At 54.3% G+C, this 18,234-nt stretch overlaps 1 protein-coding gene across 3 annotated transcripts in view; it reads left to right on the forward strand.

Annotated features, from left to right (window-relative positions):
- Positions 1-18,234, forward strand: part of CDH22 (cadherin 22) — a 126,259-nt gene that overhangs the window by 96,232 nt on the left and 11,793 nt on the right. For all 3 annotated transcript variants that reach the window (XM_084777686.1, XM_084777687.1, XM_084777688.1), the window contains 3 exons: positions 5,325-5,461; positions 16,812-16,933; positions 17,029-17,146. In XM_084777686.1, coding sequence (XP_084633812.1) covers positions 5,325-5,461; positions 16,812-16,933; positions 17,029-17,146 — 377 coding nt within the window. The remainder of the gene's footprint in view (positions 1-5,324; positions 5,462-16,811; positions 16,934-17,028; positions 17,147-18,234) is intronic.

Below are 18,234 nucleotides of genomic sequence, written 5' to 3' on the forward strand. Positions count from 1 at the left end.
TCTGCACACTCCCTGAACAGCTAGAGAATGAAAGAGACCTGAGACAAGACTGAGAAGAGAGACAGAGAGACCAACCGTGAAGGAGGGACCAGCTGAAGAGCCTGGGAGGAGAAAGAGCTGCCAGGCAGCGCAGACAAGAGGCACTAGAGAGAGCCAGGGAGCCCGAGAGCCGGGGAGCCTGAGAGCCGGAGTCAGTTCTGGATCAGGCCGAGGCAGGGCAGAGATGCTGTGCAGTGGGGTGAGGGGAGTCACTGGAGGAACTTGTGAACTCCAGGCTTTAGGGAGGCCCTGGTTGGAAAACTCTGATAGAAAGAGAGGGAATAGAGGTTGTGGCAGAAACAGACATGGAGAAAGGGAGAAAGGGTGGGAGGATTAGCCAGAGTCAGATGGACGCAGAAGAGGCTCCGTGGAGCCCTGCTTCTTCCCAGCCTCCCTGCTATACAGTTAGCGGCCGAGCTGAGCTCTGCTGGGCAAGGGAGGGAAGTTTAAGAATTGCATTTGGCCCATGTCTATAATCCCAGCACTGGGGGTGGGGGTGGGGGGTGGGAGGGGCAGAGGGGGCAATGAGGCAGGTGGATATATCTGTGAGTTTGAGGCCAGCCTGGCCAGCCTGGTCTTAAAAAGTGAGTCCGGGGCAGCCAGGACTACACAGAGAAACCCTGTCTCAAAAAGCAAACAAACCAACCTAAACGAATAATTAAACAAAAATAATTGCATTGTGCGGTTCCGTGGAAAGGATGTCATTCCTCCATCATCTAAATTAATGGGATTCTTAGAATTGTTCGAGGGGTGGGTGGGGGGGACAGCCTGGACAGCCTTACATGCCAGCCTATGGGATGCAAAGATCCCATCTCACTTAGCTGCCATAGTCTGTCACACCGAGAGACAGCCTCCAAGATCTGGGAAGAATTCTTGGAGCTGGCAGGAATAGAACTGAGCTGGACCTCTGGGTCTGGTCAGCGGCCGGGCGTTCCAGTAGGGGAATGTTTGTGCAGCTGTAGTTTGTGCAGCTGTAGTTACAGAAAGATGTACATCACCGGGATCTCGCGGATAGGATAGGAGCTCTCCCTCCAGGCAGAAACCTAGGATAAGGCCACAACTCCTGCCTCTCTGCCACCAGGCACAGCTTTTAAATGCTACTTGGCCTCTGGCTGCCTTCTTTGGAGAGGACAGTGTCACCCCTGTTTGTCAGAGAACTGGAGACCAGAGCAGGTTGGCTTCTGTAAGCATGGAAGGGAGAGCGGGGGGGGGGGGGGGGGGGACACGAGGGTGAGGTCAGTCAGGTCAGTGTTCCCGTCTGCAGCTCCCTCCTCTGCGCTTTGCTCCTCACCCTCTGTTCCCTTTTCTTTCATCCCTGCTGAAGGGACAGACTTTGAAACCAGCGTCTTACCCTCCTTCATCTCCCTGTGCTGGGCCCCCGTCCCTGGTGCTCCTCAGATGTGGACGAGCCCGCAGGGAGCTTGAGACAGGTCCAATTTAGCACCGCAAACAGCTTCCCCCTGCACAGCTCAGAGCCAGGCCTGGTACGTGCTGCGACGCAGCCAAGGGCAGTTTCAGGGCAGAGCTCCCTGGCTGTGGGGCACAGACCTGAGAAGCAAGGCCAGTACCGGACTGTGGGCAGCTGATAAGGGTCTCCAAGCCACCTACGAGTCACTGTTGCGTGTGCTACGACAGGATCCTACCCACACCAACAGTTACTAAATGCTGATACAGGCTATAAAGAAGTTGGGGTGACAGGGTCTGGGGGCTTTGGGATCACAGGGGTCACTGTGCATTGAGTGGTCAGGCTCTTGAGTGTGAGGTGTGGGAAGGACCAACAGCAAATGCCAGGGTCCTGAGGCAAGCTGGCAGGGTGTCAGTGTGCCCCTAGAATGGAGACATGAACATGGGGGGTGGGTACTCCTGAGAGAGTGCCTGGCATAGTGTGCTAAATGCAGCTCAAAGGCGGGGAGCTTCCTGTCTGGGAGCAAGGACACAGGACGCCTGGTCACAGAGCCAGGGTGGGGCCAAGGGTCCTCAAGCCTTTGCTGTTCTAACTTCAGCACACTGTCAGATGCACACACACACACACACACACACACACACACACACACACAGTGTCACAGTCACATCACAAACATACACTCCTGCCCATAACTCAGACAGGACACATGGCTCTGTGCATGCGCGTTGGGACCGTCCAGCGTTCCCCTTCCTTGCCACACACAGAGCCCTTCCCTCCCACTCACTCTCTGGCTCCCACCGCCAGAAGTCAGCCAGCCAGCATGGCTGCTGTGGCCTGTTGCCCAAGTCTTAACTGCTTAATGGTGTCCTTGCAGTGTCCCCACCCTATGGGGACAGGTGCCTCTTCTTAGGCTTCAGCCTCTGCCGTCCCCTCTACGAGGGGACAAACGAAAAACTGGAGAAAGAGAGGGAGGATGGAAAGAATGGAAAGGAATGGGAGGAAGAAGAGGGAGAGAGGTGGGGAGGAGAGGGAAGGGGCAGGAAAACAAAAGATGGAAGAGGGACACTGGACCTTAAAGGTGCTAAGATCTCAAAGGATTAATTTATTGATGAGTTCATAGCTAAATGAGTTATTGGAAAACATAACCATACACCTTTAAAAAAAAAATCTCCTTTACCCATACACATCCCTCTACGCTCTGCCACATGCCTTCCCTCCAGCCCCAACAACAGATATGAAATCACCTCCCCTTAGTCCTGACTCCTTCAGCACCCACCCCACCCCACCCCACCCCACCCCACCCCACCCCTCCATCTGCCAAGGAGGCAGAGCTCTCTGGGTTCCTTTTTAGCTCAGCAACACCCAGGGTCTTGATCCACCTCTTTCCCATGCAAATATCTGGCAGTGTCAGGCTACAGGCAAAGGGGCCCCCGAGGCTCCATAATTGAGGTTTTCCTTTAGTTAGTTCAACAGGCTCCTAAGAGCCCCCGAGTCTGGAGTCCCACCTCTGGGTGCAGATTCTAAGTCTACAGCAGGATAATTATGCACCCCTAGTCCGAAGGCCCATGGCTGATCCATATGGTACCTTGATGAAAATAAAGTCAGGGCCCCTTGAGAAGATGTGCTCAAGGCTGGGAACCATATCCAGGCAAGTAGAAGCTTGTGCCTTTCACGTGACACAGCCTGCAGCAGCCACACTCAACTTATCCTGGTGGCCTCGGCGCCCTCATCGGCAAGGTGGGGGTGACGTCAGTAGCTCATGGGATGTCTGGTGGGGTTCCATTCTCTTACAACCCTGAGCAGCCCAGAGAAGGCATTTGCTTGATGTCCAGGTCACAAAGGGCTGGAGGGGGGGGGGGAGAGTGCAATCTCAGAAGTGTCCAGTGCATGCCAGGGAAAGGGGGTCAGTTTAAGTCCATCCAGGCCAGCACCCCTGGCTAGCCAGGGTAAAGGAGGCAGTATACTTGGCAATCCAGAACAGGGAGGGTCAATACCTAGGGGTTGGGAGAATTTAAAATCCTCAACACACATGTAAAAAAAAAGCCATGTGGGACCATACACACCAGCACAGCCAATCAGAGAGCTTAGGTTCAGACTTTGTCAGAAGAGAATAAGGTAGAGTGACAAAGGAGGTCACCTGATGGCTCCCACAAGCATGTGCACATTCACGCACTTAAAATCCACTGCTGGGGGGTGGGAGGGTGGTGGTTGTGGCTGGAGCGATGGCTCAGTGGTTAAGAGCACTGGCTGCTCTTCCAAAGGACTGGGTTCAATTCCCAGCCCCTACATGGCAGCTCACCCCTGTCTGTAACTCAGGGTTCTCCCACGCAGAGACCTATTTGCAGGCAAAGCACCAATGCACATGAAATAAAAAGAAACTGGGAGCGGTGGCGCATGCCTATAATCCCAGCACTCAGGAGGCAGAGGCAGGGAGAACTCTCTGTGAGTTCAAGGCCACCCTGCTCTACAAAGTGAATCCAGGACAGCCAAGGCTACACAGAGAAGCCCTATCTTGAAAAAAATAAAGAAGAAGAAAAATGAAATTAAGAAAAAATTCCACTCTGACTGTGGAACGTCCCTCTGCAGTTTGCCGCATGCCTACGCACACACACACACACACACTCACACGCACACACACACCAGCAAATAGGAAATCACCTTCCCTCGGTTCACCCAATTCATACCAGGGTGCCAGGTGGCTCTGAATTAGATGTTTAAACAGACCAAGGGGGTGTAAGACTAGTCCAAGGTCACACAGGGGAAGCAAATGACAGGAAACGCAAAGGCGGTACGCTCAGGTCTGGGCACTTGCCATTATCCTCTGTGGAAGAGATGGGGAAACTGAGACTCAGAGAGATTTAATCACATATGCAGCCCAGGCCTCACCAAAAGCCACCTCTCAAGGCTCTGAGCCCTTCAGGCACTGCTTCCCTTGGCCTCAGTTTCCCTCTCTGGCTTGAGGGAAGAGCAGAGAGGTAAGGCCTTCCCTCCCTTCCTGGCTGCTCTATCCTGGCTGCACAATGCGCCTTTGCCTGCATGCCAGGCCTTTGTCTGTGCGTAGCCACGGCACCCCCGCCTGTGTTATCAGTGCGGGAAGTGGTGGCGGGCGCTGGCGGGGCCTCTCTGGGCCTCCGCCGTCTGAGACATGTGTTGGACACGGGCCTTTCAGGCCTGGAGCCGAAGCACAAAGGCCCGGGAAGAAGGCGGAACAAAGGGTTTTTTCACGCAGCAACTGAAAAGCTGCAGATTAGCAAAAGCGCTGCGCAGGCGGGAGGAGCAGGGCCAGCCTCACACCCTCCCAGGCCAGGCTCAGCTGCCCCGGGTCTGGGGTCCACCCAGCCTCTGGAAACATTCTAAGCTGTCTCTACCCTCTCTCCTGCTTAAAATTCTCAGAACCCCAACTCCTGGTGCTAAATAGCTCTCCCCACCTTCAGCTCAGCCATTTTATATCCTTTGCTTTTCCCTGAGCAGTCATTCCTCTGCCACCTCTGCCACCTCTGCCACCCCAAATGTCCCTTTAGTTCCCTCTCTCACTGTGAAACCCAATTCTGAGCTCTCCCTTTTTAAGAGAGCAGAGAGAGACATCTGTGACTCTGTCCCACGGGTATGCTTTTCCACCCTCTCCACAACTGTGGGGTACAAGTAGGTAGCCTCACTGACCATCCAAGGGTACTAACACTCAGAATGGCTGCCCCTGCCCCTGTTCCTGCCTTCCAGCAGGCAACAGCTCCAGAGAGATGCTAAGGCAGGTCACGTTCACTCTGCCCTCTGTGTCTAGTGGATGGTCCTTCTCTTGGAGTAGGGTGGAATAGTGAGATCATGGGCACAGGCTCCTGGCACTGGGGCACGTTTGATCAGCCAGACCCTGTCCCCCACTCAGGTACGCCATTGACCGTGACTCAGATTTGGAGCAGATCTTCGACATCGACGCAGACACTGGCGCCATCGTGACTGGCAAGGGGCTGGACCGTGAAACCGCTGGCTGGCACAACATCACTGTGCTGGCCATGGAAGCAGGTAAGTTGGGTCTTGTGGGTGAAGAAGCAAAAATGAATAGGCAAGGCTAATCATGGCTGGGGCGGAGCAAAGGCTGAGCTGTCCATCAAGGCATGTGGGGGCGGGGCCAACGGTTGAAGTGGGGCAAAGATCCCACCTGGGAATAAATATGGCAAAAATCAGATCTCCAGGAAGGAAGATATAGTAGGGCCCGCTAAGCCCCACAGGAAAGGGCAGGTATGAAGGCCAACACTCTACCCTCATTCGCTGAGCATCTACTACAGGCTAAGCTCTATTCTCTGATCTTGCAAAGGAAAGAAAGTACCTGCCCTCAGAGGTCACAGCTGAGAAAGCTGAGAAAAGGAGTACTTAGTATGTCAGACCATGTGACATGGTACAATGGAGCAGTAGGCTGAGGGGACTAAAGAAAGCTGGCAGTGTTGAAGATTCGTTCACAAAGACCTCAGGATGGTCAGGACACCGTGCCCTCATCTAAGGGAGAGCAGTGCCGGCAGGAGGAATAGACTGTGCAAAGGCCCTGGGGTGGGTGGCAGCTGCCTGGCGTGTTAGAGGAATTGCAGGAGGCCAAAACAGAGAGGGCAGAGCGGTCCACCACTGGTGGGGAAGGGCTGGAGCATGCCCATCCTGAGATTGGAATGGGGGAGGACTTTGATTAAAGGAAAGCGGTCTGGAGAAGACAGGGGGTTTGAGAGGAAGTCGGGAGCTTGGTCAGAAGCAGTGGTGTTGCGAGAGGGGTGATAGCCCAGGCTGGACCAGAAAGAGCAGGAGTGGGAAGAAGCTGCCCTGTGCCGTAAGCTGAAGACTCAGAGGCAGAGCCTGCCGATGGGTGAAGTGAGGTGCTGATAGAGCAGGGTCAAGAGTTTCTGGAAGTGAGGGTCCCCCTTGGAGCCACCGGGTGGGCGGGGTTTGAGTTGGGAAAGGAAGAGAGGGCCTTGAAATACCAGCCTACATAATAAGTAAGGCTGCAAGAGTGAGGAACGGGGGTGGGGGGTGGGGGGGGGTTCTCATGGGACACCTGGGCAGAGCCAGCCAGTGCCAGCCAGACCTCCTCTGCTTCCGGCTGCTCTCCAGTGGCGCCTGTCACCTCTGCAGGTCTTGTCAGCAAGCTGCTAGGAAGCTTCGCAACTGATTCGGGAGATTCCGTTGATCCCTGAGTCAACCGTAGGGTAGTCAAGGAGACCCCTATCCCCGAAGCCCTCCTGCCAGCCTCCCCATCCCCCCTCCTCCCAGTGCCCACCTTCTCTTCCTCCTCCCACTTCGGATGCCCCGCTGGCCCGTGGCAGGGCCGAGGAAGTCCCTAGGCTGAAGTTCCCGTAGTCTCTTTCAACTGCGGTTTAAAGGAAAACACAAAGCCGGCTCAGCCCTCAGTGCGGCGTCTGCGAGTCTTTGAATCCACTCCTCCTCCGCTTGGAAGAGAGAACAAAGGTGGCTGAAGAGGAAGTAGCGCTGGACTGGGGCGGTGGGGGGGGGGGGGAAGGAGGGGGGGAGAGTTCCTCCACCTTCTGAGCCTCCCTCGCCTGCCTGCTCCTAGGCAGCTGCCACAGAGGCTCTTAAGCCGGCAGAGCGGAGAAGGCGTAGACCTGACTGCCAGGCAGAGGTTGCCTCCTCACTTGGCCTGTAGATTGTCACCAGCCTGACAGCCTGCCACTAGCAAGTCCCTTCTTGGGTTAAACCAGTGCTCTCCTCTGTGGGTCTCCCTCTCTGTTCTCAGAGGCTCACTACTTACTGCTTAGCTGACTGTGGGGATCGGAGGGAGACTAAGAGAAGTTGGTGACCAGTCTGGGCTTGAGGTGCACAGTACCTGCCCACTCCTCACCTCTGTCGGTGTTAGAAAGCCTTTATCTAACTCTTCCCTGACTACCTTGACTGTGCACTTGGATTCTACGCCCCAATGGCGGCCAGTCAGTCCCTTTACAGTCTAAGGAGTGCTGGTTGCACAGAGGCCGCAGTGTGTGAATGAGGAAACAGACTCAGATGAGGTCCCTTATGCAAATTCCCATCCGGGCCTGGCTTACACCAGAACTCAGCTCTCCCTACTGTGCCCGGGTCACATTTCTTTGGTCTGGAGCTGGGGAGTGTACAAAGTGCCTTCTGAGCTCAGACCCCCCCAGTTTCTGCAAAAAAGACAAACATGATGATGCAATCCCAGCACCAGGAGGCGGAGACAGGCAAACTCCCAGAGCCCACGGGCCAGCCAACCTAGATGAATGGGCAAGCCCTAGGGTTCAGTGAGAAACCCTGTTTCAAGAGTAAAGGGCAGCAAGGTGGGTCAGTGGATAAGGCCCTTGCCTTTAAGCATGGTAACCCTGAGTTCAGTCCCTGGCACGCACATGGCAGAAGGTGAGAACCAACTCCTGCAAATTGTCCTCTGACCACACTTGTGCAGTGTGGCCTGTGTGTGCCACACATATACACACGCCTACACACACACACATGCACACGTACAATAAGAAATAAGGTAGGAGGCTAGAGAGATGGCTCAGCAGGAAGACTGCTTGCCGTGCAAAAAGTGAGGACCAGATTTCAAAACTCCAGCGCCCACATAAACATTGGGCAGGCGTGGCAGGCCACCTGTGATCCCAGCTGCTCACGAGGAAGAGACCAGAAAATCTCCAGAGAAAGCTGGCTAGCTAGACTAGCCAAACTGGCAAATCTGGGGTTCAAGTGGGAGAGCCTGCCTTAGAAAGTCATAGAGAAGATGTTGGCATCAACCTCTGGCAAAATACACACACATGTTGTGTAAGCACAAACATACACACATACACACAATCTGTGGCAAGTAACCCCCACTCACATTTTCAAGCCATGTTTTATAGAGTTATCCTATCTGTTTCACACATGAGGAAAATTTAGGCCCCAAACCACAGAGCAAATCCACGAAGGCCCTGGGTGACTTAATCCTTCACACTAGAAGTCTGCCTGAGCCTGAGGTGCAGAGCCAACCCCACAGGCTCCACCCTCAGGCCCTGTGTCCTCCTGCTGAGGTGTCATCAGAGCTCCCTCAGAAGCAATGGGGATGAGCAAGGGGGTCACACAGCCCCACCTGCTCCCAGGCGGAACAAACAAGAGGTGACAAGGATCAGAGGGGAAATATTTATACACGCTGCAGCGCTCCGTGAGCCCCTCGGAGGATGTCGCCCTCAGCCAGAGCAGCCTCCTGTCACGCTGGATTACCTCAAAGGCTCGGGCCCACTTAGTATGCTGGCTCCTCTCCCCTGAACCTCTGAGTCATCCATCCTGCCCATGCAGACGCGCCTTCCACTGACATTATCTTTAACGTTTTGTAATCATGAAATATTAATGACCAATATTGAATTTAAAGTACAATTTGTGTCTGGATCCTTCGGTAGAAAGGGCAGTTGTAAAGGGATAATCTTGGGGGGGGCACTTGGAGACCCAAGAATGAGGGAGGAAGGGCTAGAGGTGAGGGTACATGCAGCAGGCTCCCCCAGGGTCATCAGCTCACACTTGGCCAGCAGGGAAGGTGTCCAGGACAAGGAGCTGCCTAGATAAGTTGCAAGTTTGTGACAAGAGTCACCCTGGGCCAAGCCACATCTCACAGCACCCCGAGATTTCCTTCATACAGCTATGCTTGTGTTCAGCTCTAGATACCAGTAGATGTCAGTAGATTGTACCCCTTTTTGAGGGGAGGTTATGGTCTGCACCCTGTGGCCAGGCACTGGAGTGGCTGTGGATAAATATGAGGGCAGGAAGAAATGGGCTAACACGTGAGCTTAGGAGAATGGGGCAGTGAGATGAGAAAACTTTCCCTTTGTGTGGTCCTCGGCTCTATGACCTGGCACCTCGCTCTTCTGCCAGCCTTGTTTTCCCTTCTTTGCGCTGGCTACAACTTGTTGCCCTATTAGAGGGCAGGAGGGACAGAAACCGCAGATCACGGTTGGCCTCTGTTTATTCAAAGGCATTGGGCAGTGTCACAAATAAAGCACCACCACCCTGCCCTCCCCCCTCCCCGAACTGGGTTTGGAAATCACATTTGTCTGGTTCCGGTAAGATGCCTGACAGATCCTTAGCAGATGTTATTAATAGCTACAGAAGGAATCTGAGGCAGGGGGATGTCAGAGATGATGACCCAGTTTCTACCATACTCCATTTTACATGAGGAAATAGAAATCAAGGAAGGAGGGAATAACTACCCAGTTGATTCTCTCTGTCCTTTGCTCCTTGGAGCACTGTGGAGGGAGTGCAGGGGCTGGGGAAAGGACAGGTAGGAAGGAGGGGTCATAGTAGGTAGGGCTCCAAGGCTCCCCCCGCCCCGAGGGGAGTCCACTTCTGTGTCCACCCAGCCAGGGGCTACTTATCTGATGCCCTGTGGAGATGCTTTGCTGAACATATTTGGCAGTGTCTTCCCTGAGTTCCCAGAGGGCAGGGGAGAGGGCAAGGAGAACCAAAGTATACACTAGGGCTTAGGAGAGATCTGAGGAGCAGGAGGGAACTGGCTCACCACTGAGGGAGAGAGGGGGCTCCAAGGTGGGTCTCTGGTAGAGGAATGCTTTTTAAGAGCTGGGATGTTTTATCTCCTTGGAAGCCAAAGCTGGGAGGCTTTAGAGACCCCTCTGAGAGCAGGGAGCTGAGGAAGGCGTGCAGATGCTTGCTAGCCAGTCCAGGGAGGGTCTTGAATGTCCCCTGTGGAGCCAGATGTTGGGGTAATAGGGAGCGGAAGAGCCCTGTGATCGGATGTGGGGTGTTCCTGGGTTTCTTGGCCTGGAAGAGGGTGGACAGAAGGGAGCAAGAACAGACTGGTGACAGCAAGGTGACTCATGCTAACTCCAGATGGGTGTCAAGAGAGGGTCAGAGAGCATGGAAGGCAAAGCGGACTGAGGAGAAGACTCAGGGCAGCACTGTGTGGTAGCCGCTGCTTTGGAGGACACTGACTTGCTGTCCTCAGGTGTGTAAACTATGGCTGAGCTTCTCTGGGGATGAATGATACTCTCCAGCACCCTTAGCACTTAGCAGATGCCAACAGGGCCAACAGATGTCCAGAGTGTCAGGAGGATAGCCCACTCTGCCCCAAGGGAAGGAAAACTTCTCCGAGGTCCCCCCAAACCCCAGAGATACTGTTTGCACAGCCCCTACTTCACCTCCAGTCCGTCTGTTCTTGGAATAGTCAATCCCAGAACAAAGATGGAGACCGTATTCTGCACACTGGGCCTAAGCAGATGATGAAAGCCCTTGAGAGAGACAGAGAAGGGTACCAGAGCCTCCTGTTCCCACAATGGGAGTATGGGAACAGGGCAAGAAGTGCCAGGAGACCACTCCAGGCTGTCCCCACACCTTTTGCTGGATCCTTTTCTGCTCCCCACCCTCCTCTTCCTCCTCCTCTTCCTCCTCCTCCTCCTCACACGCCTGCCTGGCCAGTGGGTAATTGAGAAGATCAATCTTTCTGCCCAGCTAGCTGGCTCTAATCAGAGCCCTGGCTCAGAATGCAATCTAATTCCCTGGGGAGGAGGGTGGTGCCACTGAGCTGGGGGCTATGAGGGAGAGGGTCCCCCCCCCCCCGCTGACTCCACTTCACACCCCTGCCTGCCCCACTAAGTGGGTGCAAAAATGATCTTTCCCTTGGCTTTCTCCCCACTTCCCACTCTCGAAGCCTTACGTCATTTCTTCTCTCTGGGCTCCTCTTTCTCTGTGACGCCCAAGTGTCCACCCTCACTGATTTTGCTGAGGTGGCATTGGTTTCCCCTGCTCCTTTCATGGTCCCTTGGAAGGGTACAGCCACATCATCCCCCAGACCTTTCTCTGGGTCTATCCCAAACACAGGGCCAAGGCATGGATACCACAGACAGGGAACGTCCCTCACTGCACACAACTGTATTAAGCACCTATTATGCACCTTGCATGCAGTGTTGTACAAAACTTCTGCTTACAGAGGGGACAAATAACAAGATGCGGGCTCTGTACAACATTTGCTTTGCAAGCACAAAGACCGGAGTCCAATCCCCAGAAGCCATATAAAAATGCTAGGCATGATGGGAAATTCTTGTAGTCTCAGAACTGAGGTGGAAGAGACGGGAGGATCCCTGGGAGTCGCTGGCTAACCAGTGTAGCCTAGACAGCAAGTTCTGGTGAGAGACCCTGTCTCCACAGAGGTCAATGGCATCCCGTAGAATGACATCCCAGGTTGTTCTCAGGCGTCCATGTAAGCGTTCACACATGCACACACACACACATGTACACATACACACACAGGTACACACACATATACACACGCCTGTACACACACACACATACACACACAGGTACACACACATACACACACGCCTGTACACACACACACACATACACACACAGGTACACACACATACACACACCCCTGTACACACACACACACACACACACACGTACACATACACACACAGGTACACACACATACACACACGCCTGTACACACACACACATACACACACAGGTACACACACATACACACACGCCTGTACACACACACACATACACACACAGGTACACACACATACACACACCCCTGTACACACACACACACACACACACACATGCACACACACACACACACACACACACTTTTAAAACAGAACAGTACAAAGTACCTGGTAAAACGCCATGGCAGCAAGTACCACAGGAAACTGTGCATGTGACGTAATGAAGCCATCAGGAAGGAGCTGAAAGGCAGGGCCAGGGCAGAGGTAGGAAAGAAGAATGTGGAAAGAGTGCCAAGGCCAGGGAGAGGCTGGTCTTCTAACCCAAGCCATGAGATCCTGTGGGAGAAAGTACAGGGCTTTGGGCTGAGGGCTGAGGCAGTCAAGGAGAGCTGCCTGGAGGAGGCAGGACCTTTGAGGCCTTGAAGGGTTCTGACCGCCGAGGTGTAGGAAGACTTTGTTAGTTGGAAACTCTCCCTTTAAAACCAGGCTCCCTCATCCAGACCCAGCTCTGTCAGCTGTTCTGGTGGGACCTCGGGGAGGCTGCACCTCACCTCTCTGAACCTGTTTTCTCATCCACAGAGCAGCCTCAATTTGTAGTCCCATGGTTGACAAGATGAAGCAGGGTGGCAAAAATCTTGACAGTGGCTTGATATGTGTGCCCTGCCTTTCTCTGGGGAGGGTGACACACTCCTTCTGGTCGCTAGGCCACAACCCATGGCCTCTTTCCTTTCCACCAGCCCCACCCATCTCTGCTTCCTTGGAAGAGATCTGAAGCTCCTCCCACACCCCCGGCCCCAGGGCCTTTGCACATGTCAGTTCCTGTCCCCCCAGAGCAGTCCTCCCTCGTCCCCCCTTGTCCCCTTCCCCTGGTTGCTTCCCAGAAGTAATGTCACTTGTTCCATGTTAACGGTCCCCACACCCACTGGGCAGGGCTTCTTGTTTCATTCGCTCGGTTTCTGAGCCTTTCAGTTCTTGTCACACAGTCTGGAATGGGATCTGTCTCTGCCCCTAGACCAAAGGACTATGTTGTTCTTGTTCATTCCTGTGTCCTTGGTACAAAGGAGACTCCCATTCCATGGTCGTCAGCAAAAAAAAAAAAAAAAAACAACAACAACAACCCACAAGCCTCCATCTCAAAATGTCCAATCTCACCCCAGCTGCTGTGCTCAGAGGACACCAGGAAGGTGAGAGGCTAGCCCCAAGGCTCTCTGGCCCTAACTCCTCTCTTTTTACGAGCCCAGAGCCTTCCTTTCCAGCCTTCTCCGATCCCCGGGGCTCCACCTGCCACCTCCCCAGATGCAGAGCGAGCCAACTGAGTAAGGAAGCGCCAGGCCAGAGCACGTTTAATTTTAATTTAGGAATCGGTTAGGGCTGCAGGCCTGCTCAGCTCTGGGCTGTCAATCAGCCTTCCTCAAGGCTGCATCAATTAGTTTAAAAATATTGAATGTAATTTTGCCTGACACAACATATTGCAGCTACTGCAAAATATAATTTATTTTAGAAGAAGAAATAATTAAACTAATTTGCATGTCAGTCAGCTGAACTGAGATGGCAATGGGGGGAGGTCCAGGGGGGGCAGGAGACCTGGCCCCTGGAGGGGGCACCCGCCTCGGGGCACTGGGTGAAGTCTACTGTGCGTGAAGTCTCAGCAGCTGCCACTGGATCTACAAAGACCCAGACAGCAGGAGGTCCCAGCCTTGTGTCTGGACCACACACTTAGAGTAAAGAGGCTGGGGACAACCCCAGGGATGCCCCTGCCCTTCTCCTCAGTTTCCCATCCGCAGAACAGGTTTGATGCCACTTTTTTGTGGACTGTGTGGAGACCCACATGAGGTCATTGGCAGGAGAGGATGCTGTAAAGTGGACAGAGGTCAAGGTTAAACACTGCTGGGCGCTTTGTTTTTTAACGGAACCTTGGAAGGTGCTAGGGGCAGGCCGTAGTGTTATTAGTGATCATGAAGGGACACAAGTGACCAGGCGGGGCTGGAAAGTGCCAATCAGGGTCATGCCATTCAGTCCAAGGCAGCATTTGCAACCTGGGGTCACGATGAACCTCCCCGGGCAATGCTAGCCTATCTAATGTTGAGGGCACAGGGGCCAGTTTGGAGCGATGGTAATTTCTGGCCAGCCCCAAATCCTTGGGACAAACACTACCAATAGAAACCCCGGTGATGTGGAGGCACACCTCTCTCTCTCTCTTTTTTTTTTTTTTTTTTTTTCCGAGACATGGTTTCTCTATGTAGCCTTGGCTGTCCTGGACTTGCTTTGTAGACCACCTGCCTCTGCCTCCTGAGTGTCGGGATTAAAGGCTTGCGCCACCACGCCCAGCAGTGGAGGCACACCTCTTAAAGTAAGTGCCCTCAGCTGTCCACCTCTTAGCTCTGAGACCCTAACTCTAGCAAAAGGATAGAGGGCTCTCCCTAGGAAGTGACCTGCATGTGACATATTGGAAGAGAAGGCCAGGAAGGCCCAGGTGTAACCCACAGCAATGGTGTCGCAACAGGGGTCTCCCGGTAATAGAACCTGGGTAGAAGGTAGCCGCCCTTTGTGAGAGGACTGTCCCAGGTCTTCTAACCCAACTCCAGCCCTACACCCCTACTACAGAGGCAGGCTGCCAGGGAGGACACTCAGGCCCTCACTAGCCCCACCATCAGCTGGAAGACAGATCCCTGCCTGCCCCCCCCCCCCCCCGCCCTCCCAGAAGGTCTTTGGCCATGCTCTTAAAGTAACAGCTCAGCCTCTCTCTGCATCTCCAGTCACAACTTGCCCTCCCTCCATCCCAGAAGAGCCCCTCCAATTGCTGAGGTGGCAGTTCTGGGTAAACTGAGAAGATAGTGTGCCCTCAGCTGAGAGGAACGCCAGAGAGGGGTCAGCAGTGCTAATGAAGGACCCCTCCTCCTTCCCCTGGCTCCCCAGAGGTGACCCACCTGCCTTCCCACCTCCAGTTGTAGCAGCCCTCCAACAGCTGCAGGCAGCATCCAGCGGCCTCTGAGCTCAGAGGAGGCAGCAGATGGGTCCACTCCCTCCAAAACTCACCGCGTGCCTGGCTGACTGGGAACTCCCAGACTGCCCCAAAATAGCTCACTGCGAACCCAGCTGAAGACTCCTGCCATCCAAGCATCTGCTTAAAAGTGGGGTGTCATTTCCTCCAGGGGTCGGGGGTGGGGGGGGAGAGTGGGGAGAGATGCACCTGCAGTTGAGTGGCAGGTAGACAAGGTCAGCAGCGAGCACGCTAGCTGAGGAGAAAGTAACAGTGCACTCAGGGATGGGGGGGAGCTTCTCAGAGAGGCCAGGCTGAGGAGCCAGTTCCCTGTTGGGTGCCTGATCTAGATAGCACCGGGCCACTCTTCTGTGTTGTGTACATGGTCCCAAGCACTTTAGAGATGTTAACTGCTAGCCAATCTGTTCTGCAAATGAGCAAGAACACTGAGGCACAGAGAAGTCACTCGGTTGAGATCACAGAGCTCCTATGTGGCAGAGGTGGGCTCAGTCTTTTTTTGTTTGTTTGGTTGGTTGGTTGGTTTTGTTGGTTTTTGAGACAGGGTTTCTCTGTGTAACAGCCCTGGCTTTCCTGGATTCCCTTTGTAGACCAGGCTGACCTCGAACTCACAGCGACCCTCCTGCCTCCGTCTCCTGAGTGCTGAGATTAAAGGCGTGCGCTACCACACCCCGCCCGGCGGTGGGCTCAGTCTTAACCACCACTCCCTGTCCATCACTTTCCAGGGACAGAGACTGAAACCAGGGAGGGTCTTGCCCAAGCCCAAGTTCTGGGTCAGGGTTTCATCCATGCCTCAAATCCAGGCCTCTTCGCCATCACTTCAGGTTTCACTCATTTGCCCAACTGTGAGAAGCGAGCTAGTCTGCCGCCTTATGCTGGAGACCTAGAGCTGGGTAAGACAGGGCCGGCCAAATTTGCCTCCTCGGATTCATCTGGCCCTCACAGGGTCAGGTGTGCTGAGAGCGGCAGTTATGGGGTCCCAGTCAGTCACCAGCTGACCCGTCACCTAAACACTCCTTTGCAATGTGGGGACTCAAATTATAATAAACTACAAGCAGGGTGATGGAGATGTGTGCTCTGGGAGTTTTCAGTAATCTCTAGGTGACGGGGCAGAGATAGTCATGGTGGTAACACAGTGCTGGAGGCCAGGGCTTATCTGAAGGTATCCCTGGTGACTGTGGTAGAGGTGACAGTAATAATAACTGGCTGGTTGTGGTTGTGACTGCGCTGGAGATGAGGCTAGTGTAGCTGATGGGAGCAGTTTGGGTACCGGTTGTGGTGATGGTGTAGAGGGGAGGGGCAGTGGCCACGAGGCTGATGGTGGTGGAGGGATGATGAAGGGGGATGTGGTGATGATAGTCCTACTGGCATTACCTACCGGAGTTAGGAAGGACAACGTCACTGGTAGTCATGGTGATGGCCCAGTAGCAGTGATGATACAGTAATGGTGGTAACAGTGAAAGCACGAACAATGCAGACGGTGAGGTGCTCCTGGTGGTGACAATATTGGGGATAGCAGCAGCAGTGGTGAGGACTATGGTGAGGATGGAGAGGAGAGCGGTGAAGACGGGGGGGGGGGGGGGGGGGGAGATGGTGACAGTGACGGCTGAGATGGGGTGGCAACAGTGAAGAGGGTTACTGAGGCGGCGGAAGAGAGGCGTGTGGTGGAGAAGGGCGTGGTGGAGAGGTGGCTATGGGGATGGTGGCGGGTGGTGGGGTGTTTAGCAGATTGGGATAGGGAATCACAGGTCAATCACTCAATCCCTGATGTCCCTAGTCCCGGTCCTTGTGCCCATTTGGTTAACCCACAGTGTGTCAAGTATGTCCCCCCCACCCCCCCCACCCCCACCCCCGCCACCTGCTGCCTAATCTAGAAGTTGGTAGGTTGTCTGGTGTCACCCCTGCCTGAAGCTCTTGCCCCCTCCCGCTCTCCTTACAGACAATCATGCTCAGCTCTCCCGGGCATCTCTGCGGATCCGAATCCTGGATGTGAATGACAATCCCCCAGAGCTGGCTACACCCTATGAGGCAGCTGTATGTGAAGATGCCAAGCCAGGCCAGGTACCCAAAGGGCCTGGGGACCAGGGCTGCTGTCACACCAGAGCCGCCCCCCCACTCCGCCTCACGCCGTATTCTGCCTCTCCCCTACCCTGCAGTTCATCCAGACTATCAGTGTGGTGGACAGAGACGAGCCCCAGGGTGGACACCGCTTCTATTTCCGCCTGGTACCGGAAGCACCCAGTAACCCTCATTTCTCTCTGCTGGACATCCAAGGTGAGCCACCCACCACTCCCAGGGTGCACGAGGCAGGGGGCTGGCTTATTGCCATCTCCCTCTGTTCTCCATTAGAAACTGAGGCTCTCAGAGAGCCGGAGCTGGGTCTAAGGTCACAGGGTATGAAGCCAGGCCAGGGCTGACACCCGGCCGCTGGCCAAGCCCTGAGGAACTGGGGCCTGAGTTGGCAAAGTGAGGGGCTGCATCCCAAGGGCAGAGAACGGCAGTTGGAAAAGATCCTGGAAGATCATCCAGAGGAACAGGTGGGTGGACATTGGAGAACAGTCCCTGAGCCAAGTGACAGGGGAAGGCAGCATTTGACACCCCAACACCCCCCCACACACACACACCTGTGGTTCAAACATGCTTCCAATTCAAGTCTCTTGTGGCATTCTCACAGACACAATGGAGGAGGGCTTCCCCCATTTCAGTTGCCTCAGAAGGAAAAGGCCCTTGCCAGAGCTCTTTAGGGTCCTTCAGAGCCTACTGAGACAACTGCTTTCAGTTCACATCTATACTTTGGAGTTTCATAGCCACACCTGTAGGGTGCGCGCACACACACACACACACACACACACACACACACACACACACACACACTTCTATAGAGTATGGATGATCCTTGACTCAGTTTCCCCCAGAAGAAGCAAACGGCCCACCTGTCTGAGCTGCATCCTTCATGATGCCCAACTCTGTCCCCCAGAGATCTTCATGACATTGGCATTGGAATCTTTACAAAACAAAGCTAAGGGAAGCAGGTGTCGATGACGGACAGGTGTGAGGACCCCAGGAGGCAGCCCAGGCTCACCTAAGGGCTCTACATAACTGCCTGGCAACTCTTTAAGCCTTAGTTTCATTGGCTGAAAAACCAGTGGGGCTGGTTAAGTACCACTTTACGTGGTCAGGCACCCCCGAGGGAGGAGGGCTACCAGTGCGGACTGCAGACCTCAGACTCTCGCTTTCTACTTTCAGTCTCCTAAGCTCTGTTGAGACATCATAGCCCCTGTGTGGCAAGCTCTGCTCGGGGCTCTGGAAATTCAATGACAGATGGAAGAGAATCTCCGCCCTTGTGGAGTTCATATTCTACT

The sequence above is a fragment of the Acomys minous genome (assembly GCF_964271855.1).
Source record: "Acomys minous genome assembly, chromosome: 3".
Classification (NCBI taxonomy): domain Eukaryota; kingdom Metazoa; phylum Chordata; class Mammalia; order Rodentia; family Muridae; genus Acomys; species Acomys minous.